At 36.5% G+C, this 20,447-nt stretch overlaps 1 protein-coding gene and 1 long non-coding RNA gene across 2 annotated transcripts; both read left to right on the top strand.

Annotated features, from left to right (window-relative positions):
* The first annotated feature begins 4,315 nt into the window (after positions 1 to 4,315).
* LOC124209416 lies at positions 4,316 to 5,392 on the top strand. The gene is made up of 3 exons (XR_006880899.1): positions 4,316 to 4,399; positions 4,466 to 4,549; positions 4,611 to 5,392. It is a non-coding gene; the product is annotated as an uncharacterized LOC124209416 (long non-coding RNA).
* Positions 5,393 to 19,113: 13,721 nt separating this feature from the next.
* Positions 19,114 to 20,102, top strand: LOC124209414. Its single transcript, XM_046607387.1, has 2 exons — positions 19,114 to 19,268; positions 19,344 to 20,102. Exons 1-2 carry the CDS (start codon positions 19,209 to 19,211, stop codon positions 20,037 to 20,039), a joined length of 756 nt encoding a protein of 251 aa, XP_046463343.1. The 5' UTR covers positions 19,114 to 19,208; the 3' UTR covers positions 20,040 to 20,102.
* The last annotated feature ends 345 nt before the right edge of the window (positions 20,103 to 20,447 follow it).

Genomic DNA, 20,447 nt, shown 5'->3' with positions numbered 1-20,447 from the left:
TATTTATTACCACTTAAATAAAAAAGGAAGTAGTGAGTAGATAACTATGTACTATACCATAATTGTATTTCAAAAAAGGACATGCGATAAATTTTTTTTCATTTATCATTAATCAACAACTGGTGAATAGGCTTCTTTTGCCCCAGGACTTACTCTGCATATAAAAATGGCTATAACAATTCTCGACAGGTTTTTTTTAAAGGTTTCTCACTTTTTCCTCCAGCTAAAATGCAGTTAATCTAATCTTTAACGCTTTGTGGCTCTGTAAAGTTTCAGTTTATTACACTTAGTAATATATACCAAATCACTAAATCAACACCACAAGTTAAAATTGTCTTGTTTTTTGACACCAGAAACCGAATCTCCTACCTAATATAATCGGTTTACGGATATTCTAGATGTCCGTTTCGCTGTTCAATTTTGTTCCCGAGCCCTGTCAGTATTGCGTTGTAGACGAAACTTTTTAAAAATAATTCGTAAAGACCAGAGTCATGGGTTGTATTAAAGGTAAATAGATTAATATATAAATAGATATAAATTTAAAAAGAGGTAACATCTCTCTTTTATATATGAATCTGGACAAGACAAATGATAATAAAAAGTTCTATTTTGTATGCAGTTTTCTCCCCTTTCTTTCTCCTATCGGCCATGACCTCGTTCGAGGCCATTATATCCTCTCGGATTCTCCCGGAAGGGTTGCCAGGAGATTTATTCTATAGATGCTATTATCTAAATAGATGTTAAGAGCTCTACATTTGATAATTGCAATTAGTATATCTCTAGATGTTATAAGAGTAAAAGAAGCCCAACCCAAAAAACCACACATAGAGAGTACTTGATATCCCTTTTCATTCAACACGTTTATCTTCATAATTCGATCTTGGATGGTTGTAGAATCACCTCGTAATCCAAGATCCGGCAAAGATCTGTCCGAAAGATTTTCTCAGAAGCACCATGGACACAAAAAACTAATTGAAACCTTTTTACATATGGAATTCAGTGTATCTAAATGATCGTGGGGAATAAAAGATACAGATGGCAATTACGTTGATTTAGTACTGCAAACAATAGCTCTATTTTTTATAATGAAAGGGGAAAAAAGACCTGCAGAATTCCGCTTAAAGGAAGCACTAAAATTATTGTTTGTACTAATATAAGATGTTTCTACGAAGATAAAAAAAAGGATTGTTGAATAAAATCGAGAAAAAACATTTCAATACGAGAAGGAAGATTTATCCTTGAGGTATATTTATATACGAAGGTCCTTAACAATTTAGGGTGTGGGTATAGGGGGTAGGGTAGTAGTAGCTAGTAGTGAAATTCAGAGGGTTTAATGTCCATTTTGTAATCCTTTATACGTTTCTTCCCTGAATGACCAATCGTCACCAAATTTTGTAGCCTACATAATTCTGTCAAAATTTGATACATTTCGTAAAGGGGTTTTCATTTGTTTTTATTACTGTTTTAGAAATTTAATTTGCGTTTTTGTTACCTAGCTGGTTGCCGAATCCTAGTTAGTGGATTCGCTTTTTTTGCATAACCTTCCAACTGTCAGTGCATGCTCAGAAGTGTAAACAAAAAGAAAAAAAAAAAGGTTGGATCTTCCCTAGCAAGACAAGTTTTCTGCTATGGGAGTGGAGAGTATTAATTATTTGATTTGATTTGGTTTTTATGTTCGATTTCGATTTCGTCTTTATTTTTATTTTTACTTTGTATTTTTTCAATTAGTTAACAAGAATCAAATCATTTAAGAGAATAAAGGGAAACAGAATTTTCCAAACATAATAGTATGTATACTATTTACTTTCTACTATTTAACCTTGATTTTCTGTCTCTTTAACGTTTAAAAAAATTCCCGAAGGACATTACCGAAGGAATCTTGTATAGGTTTTTTGAATATTTTAAAGCACATTATTCAAATTGGGCACAAATTGCTCCAATGCTAAAGTATTTTCTCTACGGGTAAAACAATATCATCATGATGAACTAAAAATATCTCCAGTTTCTTCTCATGGATATTCCTGTCCAAGTAGAACAAGATATCTTGTGGATATCTTCTAGATATATTTACATCTACTGCAAAGATAACTATTAATATCTTTGTACAAGCTATCCAGTGGCCAAATGTCATATTTCGATACAGCACATCCTAGATAACTATTACGGTACGATTTTTACTACAAATAAATGGCCAAAAGTAAAAATATAAACAATTTTCAGAAACAAACTTTATTTCTTGTTTTGTAGCCATAGTAGCATACATTTACGACACAAAATTTTAACATTTCAATGTTTTAAATTATTTCTTGATTTGCATTTCAGTGTGGAGGCCTACGTCATCGGTAGTTTCCTAAATACGGTTGTTCATAGCGAGAAATAAGGATAACTTGTTCAAGGGATCAAAGTAGAGAATCTTAAAAGAAACATATGATATAGACAAATACAAAACTAAATGTAGTACACTACAGAAATTACCTCAGTTTTAATTGTTGCCTTCTTCCTCCGGAACACGCATGAGATCTGCAAGGAAACGCGCTTTGGCATTTTTAAGAGCGCATTTAGTTTCTTTGATGAAACTCTCTTCTTCCATATCAACAAATCCTTTGTGGGAGAGGATTCCCTCTATTTAATTCAAAAGGAATATTCAAATATTTAATTACATAGGAATATTCAAATAATTAAATAAATTGGCACATGGTCCACAACAATCTCAGGTTTACTCACCTTTAACAACTTGCGTGATACGACAATTGAGCAGTCCTTTTTTCCATTTCCATTGTTTACCCTTTTGTCTCTTCTTCCCAGCCAGTTGATATCCTTTGAAAGGGAATCCGCAAAAACAGTCCTCCATGCCCGTTGAACGTAGTCGGCTTCAGAATTCTTCGTATTCCTCTTTCCCAAAAGGCGAATTTTTCTTGATAGCTATTTCGATGTACATGTCAAGATTTTTTAGACTCAAATGAAAAAAAAAATATTTAAATGATCCTACCAGTTTCCTTAGGTTTCCATCATTTTTTAGTAATTTTTCGTAGTCTTCCAATTCCTCAATACTCTTGAGAGGAAGAGAAGCGATGCCATCATGTATTTCAACGCCTCCGTCGTCTTCATCTACTGGCTTCATAGATTTCTGCAAAACATCCAACTTGTCATTGATTTTTGCCAAGGCAGTCATGTACTTTTCTTTGTTGGGTTTCATTGGCAGCGGGACAGGAGACTGAGCCGGTGTAGGATAAATTGGCGGAGGATTTCCTTCAGAATCTGAAATAAAAAATTTTTGAAACTGAAGAGTAAACGTTTGCAATTGAATCATTGTAAGTAAATTACATAGCTGCGGATTGTAATGCCAATATGGTAGCGGCTGCGCTCCCCAGTTGTAATGCACGGTATTGTAATGTGTGACTGGATGGGAAGTTTCTGAAATTGTACAAAACACAGAAAATAGTTAACAGTTATGAAGAAGTAGTTAAAAAAATCCCATTTAACTGATGCAATTACCAGATTGTTCTATTCCATATGAATCTTCATGGCCACTTGGATGAAACGAAGGGTCTAAATAACGCAAGAACATGTTAAAATATATTTAATAGAGGTATCTAAGTGTTACCAGTACCTGGCTGAAAAGTTTTCTTAGTGTATAATTCCATTTGAGACGTTGATGCTTCTGGACGTAACCCACTGCTAGTGTGCCCTAATAATAAACGCAATCATGTAACAATTAATGTCTTAAAATATGAAGTCTTGTCATTATACCTGGCTGAAATACTAAATCCACAGTAGACGACGAAGCCAACGCCGACGCCGAAGAATTGAACCGACCAATTGTCAATAAATCAATTTAACTATCTAACTTGCAATTAAAAATGAATTTTTTTGTAAAATTATTATTATTATTTAAAAATTTTAAAAATTATTAAGTGTTGAAATTGGCAACTACAAGACAAAGGATCGATTTCTAAGATGGAGACGTGTATAGTTGACGCAAGTTAGCGAGGTTTTCTTTGTTCAAAAAGTAACTAGTTGCTCAAACATCCATCGATCGGTTTTACTAATTTACTTCATTTCAGTTATCAGTTGTCAGGATACAGTTCCTCGTCTATAAGATTCCGAGTTTGTGATGTAAAAGGTATTTTACAACATTATGAAATAGTTCAGATATGTCATTGTATTGTAACAAAGGTGAATTCATTATGTACAGGTAAAAGTTTATAACTTCAACAACCTTCTATATTCATCCACACTATTTTCAAGACCTGGGTAATACACCAACATTACATTTTAGAGTGTCTACAACTAAGTACTCCATGTTATCTTTATAGGTATTGCAAACGTATCACCACCACATGAAGTAATGTGTAGTCATCCCGTTGTTCAACTGTGAAGCATATGCATAATATTGAATGTATCACTTTGATGTACAATTTTTACAATTTCATTGTAATAATTCACTGTCGTGTGTTTTCTCTAGGGATCAGAAATAAATCATCAGCTGTTATTTAATTAACGTGCAGTCATCCTTTTCCAACAGTGAATTAGTTGCATTATATTGAAGGTATTATATCGATCTAAAATATTTGTAACGTCAGTGTAAAGCAAATTTGTTTTTGTTTCAGGTTGCAGGTACCTCACATTCGGTATCACCCCAACAGCAACGAGCAATAAGTTTCCCAACTAACTATCTCCAAGATAACGATTGCAGTGATAAGCGCCAAGTAAGCCTTTCTGGTTAGTCATTTTTGCTTGCTGATGATGCTTTGTTTTTAAGATGATTAAGCGTAAACTGAAAGTATTTGTTGGTAAGCGACAAACAGCACGAAGAATTAGATTAGCTATCACTGAACAAACGAATGAGAATTCTAACGAAGTTACTGACAATCCTCCGGATATCAAACGTCATAATGTTGACCAGGCATCTGGTATTAATGTACTAGACAATAGTGATGCCGAAATAGTAGATTATGATGTTCTAGACAGTGATTGCGAGGATTCCGACGAAAGTCTGTCACTTGAACTTGGTGCCAGAACTTCTACTGACGAAGAAAGTATTGACGATTCTGATTTAAGTGATACATCCGATGCATTTGACTTTGATTATGAAGGTTCTTACTGCGATGCAACTGATTTTGACGTCGAATCAGTGAGCGACGACGACCAAGAAAAAGATCCCTTTTATTGGGATTATTTCGAAGGGAATGATAATTTATGGGAGAATAAGGAGCGTCAAGAACTATTTAGGAGTCGTCTTTCACATTGGGTCGTCGAAACAAATGTCCCCAGGAGTAGTGTTGACAAATTGTTGGCAGTTTTAAGAACTGAGAAAGATTTTTCATTTCTTTCAAAGTCTTATAAAACACTTTTAAAAACGAAACGAAAAGTAAATACAATCGAAGTAAACCCTGGCCGTTATTATGCTTTCAATGTATTGGATGTCATAAAATCTTCTCTTGCAAGTATTGATGTACATTTTGAATCTCCAGAAGTAGTACTAAAGATGTATGTCGGTATTGATGGACTGCCGTCCAGTAAGAGTACTAACAGCCAGTTTTGGCCTATTCTTGGTCGGTTGAAACTGGCAGGTGCATGTGTGTATTCCCCATGGGGTTTTATCATGGGAAATCAAAACCTGAGAACGCTAATGATTACTTACATCATTTTTTTCCTGAAATTTCTGAATTAATAGAGGGGGGTTTTCAGTACAATGGGAGTTTAGTTAAAATTGAAATAGAAGCCTTTTGCTGTGATGCGCCAGCGCTCAGTTTCATTAAATGCGTAAAAACTTGTGGTGGATATTTTGGCTGTATGAAATGCGAAACAGAAGGGGAGTACGTGCGTAACACAAATGGGAGGGTTACCTTGCCCCAAACTGATGCATTTATCAGAACGGACGAATCTTTCCGCGATCGTGATCAGCAAACGCATCACACGAGAATATCTGTTCTACAAAATTTGCCCATTAATATGGTGGATGCTTTTCCCGTCGACCCAATGCATCTAGTATATTTGGGTGCAGTGCGTAAAATACTTCACAAATGGTGCAATCAGAGAAGAAGCATGAAAGTAAAAATTTCAAAGCAGATGATTACTGAAATTTCCCAGATTTTAGATGATATTGCGAAATTAATTCCAGTTGAATTCAACCGTCAAACAAGGTCTTTGGATGATGTTTCTCGTTTAAAAGCAACTGAATGTAGGTTGATGCTGCTTTATGTTTTACCTGTAATATTAAAGCACAGACTACCAGACCAAGTGTATCAACATTTCATGCTTCTCCACATTGCCATTAGAATTTTGTCATGTAATGAAAAGGTTAAAGATGAAGCTAATATTGAATAAGCGAATCAACTTTTAATTCTTTTTGTTGAGCAATCTCCTGACATTTACGGAGATTTAGCTTACAAGTTTTATTACCTACAACATTCACAATCTGATTCATTTGGCCGACGACTGTAGAAGGTTAGGTGCAATGGAAACTTTTAGTTGCTTCTCGTTTGAGAATCATCTGGGTAAACTGAAAAACTTGGTTCGCAGCAGTGCGTTGCCTCTTGAACAACTTGTGAATCGCGTAACTGAGTTTGAGTGCAACCCACCTGTGTTTTGTGAAACAAATAACAGAGAAGCCGGCGATACTAAACTAATTTGTGAACACTACACTGGCCCAATGATTCGGGGTATGACTGGGATGCAGTTCGAAAAAGTACTATATCGGGGTCTTAAATTAAGCTGCAAGAGTCCAAATAATTGTGTTATCATTCAAGGCGGTGTCACGGTTTTAATTGATAATATCGTACAAAAAATGAATAGTCAAGTTCTTTTAATTGGCAAACGATTTCTAATTGGCGAGGAGTTATCTGACTTCAATGGACTTCATTCTACAGCGCTCGGCGTTGAAGTTGTAAACACTCTCTCTAATGTCCTTGAAATTTGGCCTTTGAATTATGTGTTATTTAAGGCCATGAAAATTCCCGTGATTCATGATAATTCTTCCATTGAAAGTTTCGGTATTGTATCATTAATCAACTTCGGTTTAGGTTAAAGTTATTGAAAATCCTTCGAGGTAAAGAATTTTATATTTTTTGTTCACATTTCAATACATTAATTCTCTTTTATTGATATAGGGTTATAGGCAACATCAATCCGCCGTGGTGAAACTGATGATGGAAAATCCTGGAAAAGAACATCAACGAAAATATGCACAATAATATCTTTTTCATAAATTGCTTTGTTCACTTATCAATTTAAATAAAAAAAAATTTAAACAACCAACATTTATGATTATTTCTTTAGTTTCTAATTTATTTCAGATGAAATTTTTTAAGCTAAATATTTTGTATTATCAAATTCAATAAATAATAAGCCTGCGACTTTACAAACAGATGAGATGTAAATCCAAGATATCCACAAAATATCTCCAAGATAGAAATCGCATGTATCTCATTGATATGTAATGTGATATATCTTAATGGTATCTGGTAGATATCTTAGAAATGTAAAACAGCAGATGGACATGTTGACTGATAGACATAAATTTTGTTGTCATGAAAATAGCAAAGATTGGGATCCAACGACAATGTTAGATACCATGTCAATATCATAATTTTATTTATTAGACCAGTTTCCCTCGAAAAAGATGATGAATGAACGACATAAAAAAAGGATTTATCTCGATGATTGCTATAATTGAGAAAAGGTAATGCTGGAGATTGATGATGGACTGGCCCAAGTTATATTGAAAATCAAAAAATCATTCCCCTTATTAACGGAATATTTACTATGAATGTAGGTAGCGAGTCAATGGACAAATGCCCTTTTATATATTGTCTGTATCAAGGATTCAAGGGAAATTTTTAAAGATAATATAAAAAAGTAATGCAAGACCCATATTTTTCTGAAAGTACTAATATAAAATACGCAAAACATAGTCCATTAATTTCTTTGCACATGTTAGATAATACTTTTGCTCAAGTAAATAAGAAAAAATCGTTAAGATTGCAGGGGAAATGTGCCGCCATAGATACATATGATGATGTTAAAAATTGGCGGAATGAACAAGCGAAAAAGCAAGAGGATGTAAAAGACACTTAGCGTTTTCTGAATTTACTAAATATGAATGACAAACAAAAATAGAGAAATGGGTTCCAGGAAGGTTCATTTTCCAATATGTTAAATCTGCTGACACGTTTATGTATGAATTATCATTCATTGTTAGCTGTTCACTTTTTAAATTGTGATGAAATACGAAAGACGTAAAGATTGTAGTGTCAAGTAAGTTGGTTGGTTATCAAAGAACTTTAGCCAAAGAAGTGGAAATAACTTTTTCTTACAGTGAATCAAAAATCTTCAAATGTTTTAAAAGTGTAGAAATAACATATATTAAGAATTTCAGTTCCTTCTTGTGGGCAGTAGTGATACAATGCTTTATTCGAACAGAAAAACCAGTGTTGTAAGCTACAAGGCAAAGTTACACCTCTTCGATTTTTTACGTTAATTTCTACATCCTGTCCCTCCATGATATTTTTTATTAAATTCAATTATACGATCACAAATATTTGGTTCATTAATAATTATTACCGTTTTCCCGGTGCAACATTGGATGGAAATGATGTTTTTTCATCAAAATCCATAATGTTGGCCTACAATAAAATCTATTTCATTCGACAATGCTATTGCCAATAAAACTTTTCCCAGCATTAGTTGTGTTAATTATAATGACTGATCTATCCATTACAAGCTTTTACACCTGCAAAGAAATTTTGCCTTTTGCAATCCCATTGAAATTTGCTATTTCCTTTACCCATTTCACTGAGGTATCAATGTCATCATACGAATGTGATGGTGTTAAAATTTTTCGGAATGAACAAGCAACAAAGCACAAGGGTGTAAAATACACTTAGCGTTTTCTTAATTTACTAAATATGAAGGAAAAACAAAAGTAGAGAAATGGGTTCCAGGAATGTTTATTTTACAATATGTTAAATCTGCTGACACGTTTATTGTGAATTATCATTCATTGCTGTTCACTTTTTAAATTGCGATGAAATACGACAGACGTAAAGATTATTTAGTGTCAAATAAGTAGGTTGATTATCAAAGAAATTTAGCCATAGAAGTGGAAATAACTTTGCGAAAACGACACCTGCTACCTTCGACACTGGCTACCCCGACACTGGCTACCCGACACTGGCTACCCAAAAGGCCGGCACTGGCTACCCCGACACCGGCTACCCGACACTGGCTATCCCCAATTTGCTACCCTTGGAAAACGGTAGTAAAACAGAATACTCTCCTGGCCATGTGTGTTGTGGCTGGCTGATATTGACTTCCCACAAAGTTATCCCGTTCCACTTTCATTATTTTAACTAATTTGCCGCTGCGTAGCAAACAAAACGAATCAGATTTGGAATCTGGTTTGACGGATTTCACTAGGTTTTCTAACTGGCTTTTATGAAACCGTCGATCAAGCTGTTCCATAAGTACATTATTATCTATTTCATTTAATCTCTGCACAAGCTGGGCCAAAGGTTTTTAGTGTTTTTCAGCAAGTGCTTGAGTTTGCTGACATTATTAGTTTTAAATTTGAAACTACTAATTTCATCAAGTGGGACGTTGAAGTAAAGGCAATCGTTTGCCAAGTGGATTAAATTTTGCATATTGTATGTTACATTGTGCTTCCCGTATAAAGAGGGAATGAATTAAAAAATTCGCAAATACAAGTACCAGCATATTTACTTGGGAATATATACTTAACCAAATGGAATAACTACGACGCAAAATTCAACTCGTGGGAGCCAATTGAGAATATGAAACACTGCTCGGATAAATTAAATCGTTTTCGATAAAGGTAAAGTTTAAACGAAATTAATAGCAATTCAAAATTCAACCATGTTTCATTTTTTTATAGTAGTTTTACAAATTGTTGGAGAGATTTCAAGACATTATTTGAAGCTGATTGAACTACATCAGCGTCCAGATCTCATTCCTCACTCACCTGAAACAAGCGACCCGCCTCTGAAATCCCTTGAAAGCGACGTCGTTGTGGGTTCGGAATTAGCCATGTATAAAAATTACATCAGTTCGTTGGAAGAGGAAACACCAACACCGGAAGAAAATTTTCAATTGAAGTTAATGGAATTGGAAATTGCAACAATTGTCATTCATGGCTGGATTTCAATCTGCCTATTTTTAAATCATCATTTTTTTGTTGTGCAACATCAGAAACACCAACCACGGAGCCTGGCAAAAAAGGTATTTTTAAATTCTATTAATTTCTATTCCAACAGAGTTTTAATTCGCGATCTTTATTTTCAATGTAGATGAAGATCAAAACGGTCAGCCGGAAAAAAATTTGTAAGGTGAAAAAGTCGACGTCATCCAGCGATCTAGTCCTCTGTCGACTCCGTCATCTTCCGCCTTCCCAGTCAACTGCTCGCGTTCAACAGCAGGATCACGTTTTATAACGAACAACGTGATCCATCTCAACGAGCTCTTTCTGAAAATTTTGTTGGCGCTAATAAGTTTATCCAAGGTATTAAGACGAAGACAGAATGTCTCAATTATTAGAAATTAAAATTAGAATCATTATAAAATCAAATTTTTATTACAAATAATAATAAATAATAAGTTAAATAATATGAATTTGGGAATTCGGAACTATGGACGAAGGGCTAAGAAGAATGCGCATGGCTGCATGTAAAAGTATAAAATGCGCATATTTTTCCTCCGAAATAATATATCCTTCATCACAACAGGACCAGAATATAGTAAAAAAAGAACGATATTCCATTTTCTGTAAAATGGAAGATGCTGCCGAAGAAAAAGAGATTTTTACCTGTAAATGGTATAGTTTAAAATTTCTATTTCTTGGGTAAGCAATAAAAATTTTTAAAAACTCTATATGCCCGTTAGGGAACCATGTCCGGGATTAACGATGCACAATTTGTCTGAACAAGAGTACACAATTTTTAAAAAATTATTCAAATTATTATTTTAACTCTATATTGCTTTTTAGAAAGAACTTCACCAAACAAATCTTATTCATCCTCAACCGAAAAAAGCAAACTTTTTTACCATGACCGATGAAGAATGGATTTATTTATACTGGGATCAATTCGAAGAAGATGGTGATAAGAAAGAGAAACAAGATGATAAGGAAGACAAGAATGAAGAGGAGACAGCTAAAGAGGAAGAAAAGGAGACAGTTAAAGAGGAAGAAAAGGAAACAGCTAAAGAGGAAGAAAAGGAAATAGCAGCAAAGGCCAATGAAGAAAAGCCAGCTGAGAACGAATTGGCAGTACCAGAACCTAGTAAGTCAGCCAAAAGGAGGATGAACTTTCAAGAAAAATACAAGTCAAAGAAGCAGCATGCCGCCAAACGCTCGAAAACGAGACCTAACGTTACAGAGAAAGAAATTGGGAATCTCGCAAAAAACTTGGCAGAATACTGCAATTCAGGTAAAATGCATATAACTTTAAAGAAATTAGAAACTAACATCTATTAAACAATTGCAGATGACAGCGAGTAGAATAGCTGAGTTTTCGTTCTCCTAAATTCATAGTAAGCATCCAACAAGAAATTCCCTGCAGTTACCTCTTCCTTTTGTAAAACATTTGTGAATTGCTTTTGGTCAACTTCTTTGAATACAAAATTAGATCACTGTGGTCTAAAATGCTTAACTTCAGCCTGAACTCAACTTAACTCATTAGTAAAACATGAATACAAAAACTTTTAAGGGTATACTTTCGTTGAATGGTTATCTAATTATTTGTGCTTCAAAACATCATTATCATCATAACATCAAGTAATCTATGCAAAAAGGAAATTTTATGATATTGGTACTTGAAAAAAAGATTATTATCCCAAAGTCCACTGACTACTGATGTTTCAATACACGGTAAGCTTGGGAAAAACACGGTGAACTTGCCTTTGAGTATGGATCGATTACATGCTGCAGATAGAAAATATTTGGAAATTTCTCTATTAGGACCTATTTAAATCCTTGCTAAAAACTTGGCAGATCACTGCAATTCAGTTAAAATGCACCTAATGTTCAAGAAATTAGAAACTAAAATCTAACATTAACAATTGGTTAATTGCAGATGACAGCGAGTAGAGTTGCTGAGTTTTCACTCTCCTAAATTCATTGTAAGCATCCGTTAAGAAAGTTCCAGCAGTTATACCTCTTCCTTTTGTAAAACATTTGTGAATTGCTTTTGGTCAACTTCTAGAAATAGTGTAAACATAATTTACCTGGGTGGGATGTAAGTTTGATGATTATAACTTAAAAACTTGTATACCAATTTCAGATGAACATGTCAATCTAGGTCATTGTTTCAAAAAGGAAGTTGAAAAAGGCTGCATTCTTTTGCTGATGCTGAAGATTCCATATGAAGCTTTAGCTGCTTCCACAATGCACCTTCAAAAAACAAAGTTGACACCATTGAAAAAGAGGTTGAATGTGCAATATGACTTTACGACGTAAGTCTACAATGTGTTCCCGCCTTCCCTGTGCCAAACTCGTCGGTGAAATGAGAGAGGTTCCTCAATTTATCGACTGCGATCCGGGTTTTTTAAACATAAACTGTTCATACCCATATAAATCTAGTAAAATACACAGTGTGATTGTACAGTCTTGCGAAAAGAAAAACTGAGGGAAAGGCCTCTTTGTTTACCTTTACTTGTTTTCCTTTACCTATCTCCATGGAGCTGCTCAACAGAATTCCATCTGAGCAGGTCAGCTTGAATCTTGAATGGGCCGAGGTTACAGGATTTTCAACTAAAACTAAAGGTCGCCCTCAATTCAACATTTTCCTTCAATCTCAGACTTTTCAATTTGTAAACATTCCATGTTACTTTTTTTTAGAAGAGCCAGAAGAGGTTTGTTTAAGTTACAAAAATGAGGGATTAGTGGAATGGCAAAATTTATGGAATTTTCAAGAAAGAAGATGGGCGGAAAATTTTCCCTGAGTCCAGTCATTTTTATCTTGTCGTTTTCAAATCCTTTCCAACAAGATGTATACCAAAGTAAGAGTAATTATTACTGGGTCAAGAACATCCCCAGTGATTTCAGATTCTTTGTATCCACAGCAAGCGTAAGTTTTTTCTCTAAATAGTTCTCTTAAGTAACCTTGTCTAACTGGAGTCTCTATTACATACAGAGAAAGTCTTAAGACCGAAGAAATCTCATCAGAATTGTATCCTAAGCCAGCGTAAGTTTTTGCTCCATAATCTGTTAAATAACTTAGTTTAATTTACATTTAAACATAAACTGTTCATACCCACATAAATCTAGTAAAATACACACTGTGATTGTACAGTCTTGCGAAAAGAAAAACTGAGGGAAAGGCCTCTTTGTTTACCTTTACTTGTTTTCCTTTACCTATCTCCATGGAGCTGCTCAACAGAATTCCATCTGAGCAGGTCAGCTTTAATCTTGAATTGGCCGAGATTACAGGATTTTCAACTAAAACTAAAGGTCGCCCTCAATTCAACATTTTCCTTCAATCTCAGACTTTTCAATTTGTAAACATTCCATGTTACGTTTTTTTCAGAAGAGCCAGAAGAGGTTTGTTTAAGTTACAAAAATAAGGGATTAGTAGAATGGCAAAATTTATGGAATTTTCAAGAAAGAAGATGGGCGGAAAATTTTCCCTGTGTCCAGTCCTTTTTTATCTTGTCGTTTTCAAATCCTTTCCAACAAGATGTATACCAAAGTAAGAGTAATTATTACTGGGTCAAGAACATCCCCAGTGATTTCAGATTCTTTGTATCCACAGCAAGCGTAAGTTTTTTCTCTAAATAGTTCTCTTAAGTAACCTTGTCTAACTGGAGTCTCTATTACATACAGAGAAAGTCTTAAGACCGAAGAAATATCATCAGAATTGTATCCTAAGCTAGCGTAAGTTTTTGCTCTATAATCTGTTAAATAACTTAGTTTAATTTACATTTATACTTACAGAGCAAGCCGTGAGGCCACTGATGTTTGCACCCCTGTTTTCGACGGAAAAAAGCGAAAATATCTGGTGAGTGAAAATATCTTGTGATCTAGTTCAAAATAAAAATTTTGGTATACAGCAGATATCAGGGTGTCGGTAATCTGCATGACGCATGACGGTATTCTGCATGAATTCATGCATGGCTGCTCAAAATTTTGAAAACCATTCATGCAGATTACCATCTTTCGATAGCTACATATTTTATGTAATAATAACTCCTATTTCACGTTATTTCATAGAAATAAATAATTTAAATGACTACCGACTACCGTGTTGACAAATTAGAATGGTCGTTTTGGGCCTATTATTGACAGTTTTGCCTTTATTAATTTGCCTCTTCGAAATGTGTTTTTAGGGATTAGGATCTGGCTCGAAAACGTAAGAGAAACCACCTTTCGGCTGCATCGCAACTTTGGAAACGGTCTCCATAGAATAAAGAAGATTCATTATCTCGGTTATGTTAACAGATGACATCTTCGTACGATGATTTAAAAGCGAATGACTTGATCCCTGCGATAAAACCCATCCTTTCCACAGGTTTATTCAACCAGCGCGCCCTATGTTAAGCACAAGGATTTATCTGTTGGCCTTAATTTTAGACCCATAGAAGTCATATCGGCCTTAATATTTAGTGGAATCAAGCTGGCTTCCGCAAGGGGCGCGACGGAGTGTAAAAAAAATGGCTACCAGGCAGAGAGGGAAAAGGGAAAAATGAGCCTCTCAGTAAAATTAGTCATATCTCAACCAATAAAATCCAGATAAGAAATTTCTTTTGGATTTTGGTGGTTGAGATGGTAATAAACCTTTTTAAAAAATAAGTTTTTGCTTTTGCTTCCCCGCTTTTCAGAAAAGCGATGTCAAAGTACTCCCCATTTCTGACAAAATTCAAAAACCCTAACTTTAACTCTTAATATTTCGTAAACGGGTGAAAATTTCGTCTTTTTGCAAACGCAGGTAAATCCGGCGTGCAAAGACGAACATGATAATATTTTTTTAAGATTTTTAAGGCCTTTTTCCGGATTTAGATCTGGAAAGCTGCTCCGGGATTATGGTCTACTTGAGTCGTGGATCGCTTGTTAAATATCAGCTACATCTTCAACTTTTAAAATTGGCGGAAATTTGAATAACTTTCATTGGTTGAAAGAAGCTCGTGAAATCTATTGCCATGCCGGTCTGACAGGGCAATAGCCATACAGGGCTATTGCCCTGTCAGTGATAAAAGCCCCATCTGGTGACGAATTTTGGAAGCCTTTTTGAATCCAAATAAATGCTGTGTAGAATTGTCAAATACGTTAGCAAGGGATGTTTGCGATTTATTTTCATAAAATAAAAATTTAAAAAAATAGCATATGACCATGATATTAACTACCAAAGTTTTAAAAAATGGTAGCCTTTCTAAATCAACATTCAACATGAATGCTATGTAAAATAACGACCCTGTAAGTTGTAATATGGGGCGTTATCACAAAATTTATTTTTAAATTTGTTTTCGTAATAAAATAAACCTCGATTGGAAATTTGTTTACTACACGAAAATAATTTCTCGTTTTTTTTAAATTTTGCCATGTTTTGATCCAACAAAACCAGTTTAATTAAAGTAAGCTAGGTTATATTAATTCTGGAGGATTTTATAAAATTTCGTATCATTTTGGACGAATAGTTTTTAAAACTTGTTTATGGTAAAACATAATTTTGAAAAACGCAACGTATTTGTTGTGTTTACAAAACACAATAAATATGTTGCGTTATGATTTAAAGCGTGTAAATTACATAGTTTCATTTACAATAACAAACTGAGTCACCCTCAGCCTCAGTCTCCCCCCTTGACCTTGTTTGGCTGATGAAGGTTGAGCCGGAGTTCTCAGAAGTCAAAATGGGGTATGAGCCTTGGAGGGGTTGTTTACGACCTTGAATAAACATCGACCAGCAACGTGAATCACCTTTTCTGCTGATTGATTCCCACGTAACGCGTAAATAAAACAAAAAAGATACAAGAAAGATTTCAACTAATTAACCGACGGGACTCCCGTTTTATGCAGAACTGGCTGCGCATGGTTCACCGTTCACCCTCTTATTTCTGAGAGAATTAACGGAAATTCATTAGGATAACAAAAAAAATCATGAACATAGGAAATATTGCCATCCTGATACTACTTAAAAAAAGGATCCGTGAATCGTTTCACTTTTTGAAGGCTTTTCTTCCCCCGGGTCGATTATTTTTTAAGTACTGCAATCACCGCATATTAATTAACAAAACAACGTTAAGTTATATTTTTTAAACAAGAAAGTTCACTGAATTATAAGGATCAACCTGATACCGTGACATTGAAATTTTTCATCTTTCTACCTGTGTATTCCTGCGCCAATTATATTTTTTAGTTTATAGAGTTTCTGTTATAAAATTTTAATTAGTGTCCTGCCTTCCTACATTGCTTCTAATTTTACACAAGAGTGTGTTTACCGTCACTCGTGTACTATCTGTCTCTCAATTGATTTTTTAAATACAAGAACCACCGAAAATGTTTTTTTCTTGTATAAAATATCACCCTCCTTTCAATCACTGATTTGTGATTTTCTTATTTTTATGTTTTATTCACTGATTAGTTTACACATTTCCGCGATGATTTCTTTTGACATTAAAGTGCACCGTGTCTTGTAGGCTATAGCGTTTTAACTAGCACGTTCCTTTAGCCTTTATTATGCCTTTTTAATTGAATGATTACTTTTTTGCACTTATTTGCACTGAACAAGATGAAAAAAACGCTTACTGTATTATTACGGTTATCTTGATCAGGGGCGAAAGTAGATCTGAAAGATGCGTATTTTACGGTGGCGGTTAAAAAATCGCACCACAAATACTTGCGATTTCGTTGGAAAGAGCGCGTTTTTTAGTTTAGTTGCATGGCCTTTGGCCTCGCGCCCGCGCCCAGAATTTTCACTAAAATTCTGAAAACGGTCATGGCCTTTTTACGTCGACAAGGCATCAGGCTGGTCATCTATTTAGATGATATTCTGATTTTGAACGAGTCGAAGATTGGGCTGAAAGCGGACGTCAATACGGTTATTGACCTCCTCCAATCGCTCGGCTTCCTGATCAATTGGGAAAAATCGATCGTCGTCCCGACTCAGACGATATTTAGGCTTGATCGTTGACTCGACCGACCCTTCTTTCTCGCTCCCTAGCAGCAAGGCGTAAGCAGTCAAGAGGATGTGTGAAGGTGCTCTATCCGAAGGTAGAGTATCCTTACGAACCCTGGCCTCGATACAGGAAAACTTTTTTGGGGCGATTCCGGCCATCCCATTCGCGCAGGCACATTATCGCAGCCTTCAGCGTTTTTATATTTTAAATGCGCAGCGGGTCGACTTTAACTTGGAAGCGGAAGTTTGCTTATCACCTGGCGCCCGGCTAGACCTCAACTGGTGGGTGGCCAACATTGAGAAAGCAAACGGAAAAATGTTTTTTCCGCGCGACCCAGATTTCGAGATTTTCTCGGATGCATCGCTGACAGGGTGGGGAGCGGTATGCAACGGGATTACAACGCGGGGCCCTTGGACGTTGCAAGATAAAGATAAACATATCAACGAATTAGAACTCCTGGGCGCGTTCTTTGCGATCCAGTCCTTTTGGCGAAAGAGTCGGGCATTGCCGTTCGAATATTCTTGGATAATTCGACAGCCGTAAGTTACGTTAATAATTGCGGCGGAACGAGATCAGCCGCTCTCACAGCCACCGCCAAGGCCATTTCGGCTTGGTGTGAGGCGAGGAATATTTCGGTGGAAGCGGTCCATCTTGCGGAGGAACTCAATACAATAGCGGATCGTGAATCTAGAGCCGAGGCCGACGCCAGCGACTGGCGTCTAGACGCAAATATGTTCTCTTTAATATCGTAAATATGGAAGATGGACACTGATCTGTTCGCCGCGTCTTGGAACAATCAGCTACCCCAGTTTATTTCATGGGGGCCCCAGCCCGGGGCCGTCGCGGCCAACGCTTTTTCCGTCAGTTGGAAAGATATTTGCGGCTATGCGTTTCCCCCCTTTTCCGTAATTTTTAAATGCCTTGAAAAACTCCGGCGGGAGAAAGCGTCGATTATACTAATCTGCCCATCTGGACAGGCCAACCCTGGTTTCCGGTTTTATTGGAGCACGCAGCCGACATTCCCCGGCTCCAGCGTCCGTCGCCAACGCTACTAACATCAGCGTGGGGCGAACCTCACCCCTGCTCCGATCCGGCGCTCTGAATCTAGCCGCTTGGAAACTCTCAGGCGATCTTACGACGTGCGGGGCTTTTCGCGATCGGCTATCGAGCTTTTCCTGGCTGGGAGCCGTGGCAATACAAACGCTGCCTACGAGTCCGCCTGGGTCAATTGGGGAAATTGGTGTGTGGAACGGAATTTCGATCCCCTGTGCAGTGATCTAGCCTTAGTGTCAGCTTACCTTGCTCACCTCCACGCATCCGGTAAATCATACAGCACTATAAATTTACACCGCTCAATGTTGTCAACGACTCTGCCGTCCATCGATGGTTCACCGATCGGGCAACACCGGCTCATAATTAAACTTCTGAGAGGATGCTACAATCAGAACCCGCCAAGGCCCCGTTACGATTCCACATGGGATCCGATTCGCGTCCTTCAATTTATGTCCACGTTGGGCAGTAACGAGTTCCTGCCCCTGCCATCGTTATCCGGAAAATTAGTCATCCTTCTAGCTCTCGCCACTCTGCTAAGAGTGTCGGTCTATCACGATAGGTAATTGTAATTGTAGTAGGAAGGAGTGAGAGGTTCACCGAGGTGCTCACCCTACCCCCAAAGTATGTTTCGTTTTCAGTTTAGTTTGGCTTGTGGTTTGGTTAATAGCAGTTGCTATAAAATATATATTGGCATTATAATAATTTATAATGCCAACACAGCTGCTATAAAATGTGTGGTGGTAAATCAACACGAGTCTACACGTCATTTCTTAGCCACAATACACACAGATTATACGTGGAGCCACATGTTCTCTTATCATGCATTCATGTGCGCTGTGTTAGGTGAAAGAAATCCAACAAATAATAGTTGAATAAACATAGCTATTGAAACCCCATTTCAGTTATTGACGCAAACTTTTGCCCATCTGTCGTGTAGTTGTCTTCCGTGGCTATAAAAGGCCAGAAACAAGCCGAATTTATCGAAACCCCGCTTCCACGAAATATTTCAATAAATATATTAACCAATAGAAATGACTTTACTCTTATCTCTCTATTTTGCCTGCTGCGTGGCATTCGCATCAGCCGGAATGGTAAACTTGACTTTAAATATATTATTTCTTTTGAAGGAAGTGTTTTTATTTCTTGTTTGTTATGCCATTTTCCAGCAAAATGAGGCGATGATGGACAATCTGAGAGAGGTGTGTCCGTTATCAGGGCCGCCACCATTGGCCGTCTTTATTATGCAGCAGTTCTTTTCAACTAACGTGAACGTCAGTCGGGCCGATTACTTGGGTCGCCCAGCACTAAAAGTGGCTTTCACTGACGAATATCAAAAGAACTATGCTATTAATGGGGTGGTACAAGCCAACGCCTACGTTAGAATCCCATTGACCTATTTCTACGAAGGCACTATCGAAGTTGACATTGCAGCCGAACGTAACAGCTACGCCGATGAATTTAGTCGCGCCTTTGCAGGTGTTGCTTTCCGCCTACAACCTGATATTAATAAGGAAACTTACGACCTGGTCTACTTGAGAATGACCAATGGGTTATTAAGTAATCCTCCGCCGCCAGAACCTAGAAATGTTCGAGCCATTCAATACATTTCCCCTCCCAACTGGCATTTCGATACTCTGCGCGAGCAGTTCCCTGGGCAGTACGAAGCTGGAGCAAAAATTGCAGAGAAACGTTGGAATCATCTTCGCATAACCGTCAAGAATAACACAGCGAGTGTTTTCATCGATTACGACCCAAAAGCTGTTCTTAGTGTATCTATGTTGGGCACAAGATCCCCGGGCCCCATTGCTTTTTGGGTTGATGATGCCACCACCGCTTATTTCTCAAACTTGCAAATTTATTAACCCCATATACTGATACTTGACCCCATTTCCCTAAATTCTTATTCAATAAACAAGCATAAGCAACCTTTTTGTTTATTGTTTTAACCTATTTGAAAAAAGAAACTTTATTGTACATGTTCGTACACTGTTTGGAAGGAACTGGTGCCATTCGGTTGTACGAAAATGGTTTCCACGTTTTCCAAATGGCTTATTACAGGAAATAACTCATATCCATAAAAGAAAATCCAGACCAACCACAGAGTTCATTAAAACTTTCGAAGTATAATAGGGTAGACTAAGAATGAATAGATGTTGGAACAATTCTATAAATTGTTTGCCCTAGCTTACTTTCTCACGCTAGACTTCAGCGTGAATTATTGTTTTATGGGGAGGGTATAGCCTTCCGACTTTGGTCAAAATCTGCAAAAA

Source organism: Daphnia pulex, chromosome 12 (assembly GCF_021134715.1).
Source record: "Daphnia pulex isolate KAP4 chromosome 12, ASM2113471v1".
NCBI classification, from domain to species: Eukaryota; Metazoa; Arthropoda; class Branchiopoda; order Diplostraca; family Daphniidae; genus Daphnia; species Daphnia pulex.
This window is presented reverse-complemented; position numbering and strand designations above follow the sequence as displayed.

What these genes read in the sequence shown, in the direction of transcription:
- LOC124209414 (XM_046607387.1), top strand. Translation starts at nt 19,209, where the DNA reads ATGACTTTACTCTTATCTCTCTATTTTGCCTGCTGCGTGGCATTCGCA. An exon ending in CATTCGCATCAGCCGGAATG is followed by an intron (nt 19,269 to 19,343) that starts GTAAACTTGACT and finishes GCCATTTTCCAG; the next exon opens with CAAAATGAGGCGATGATGGA.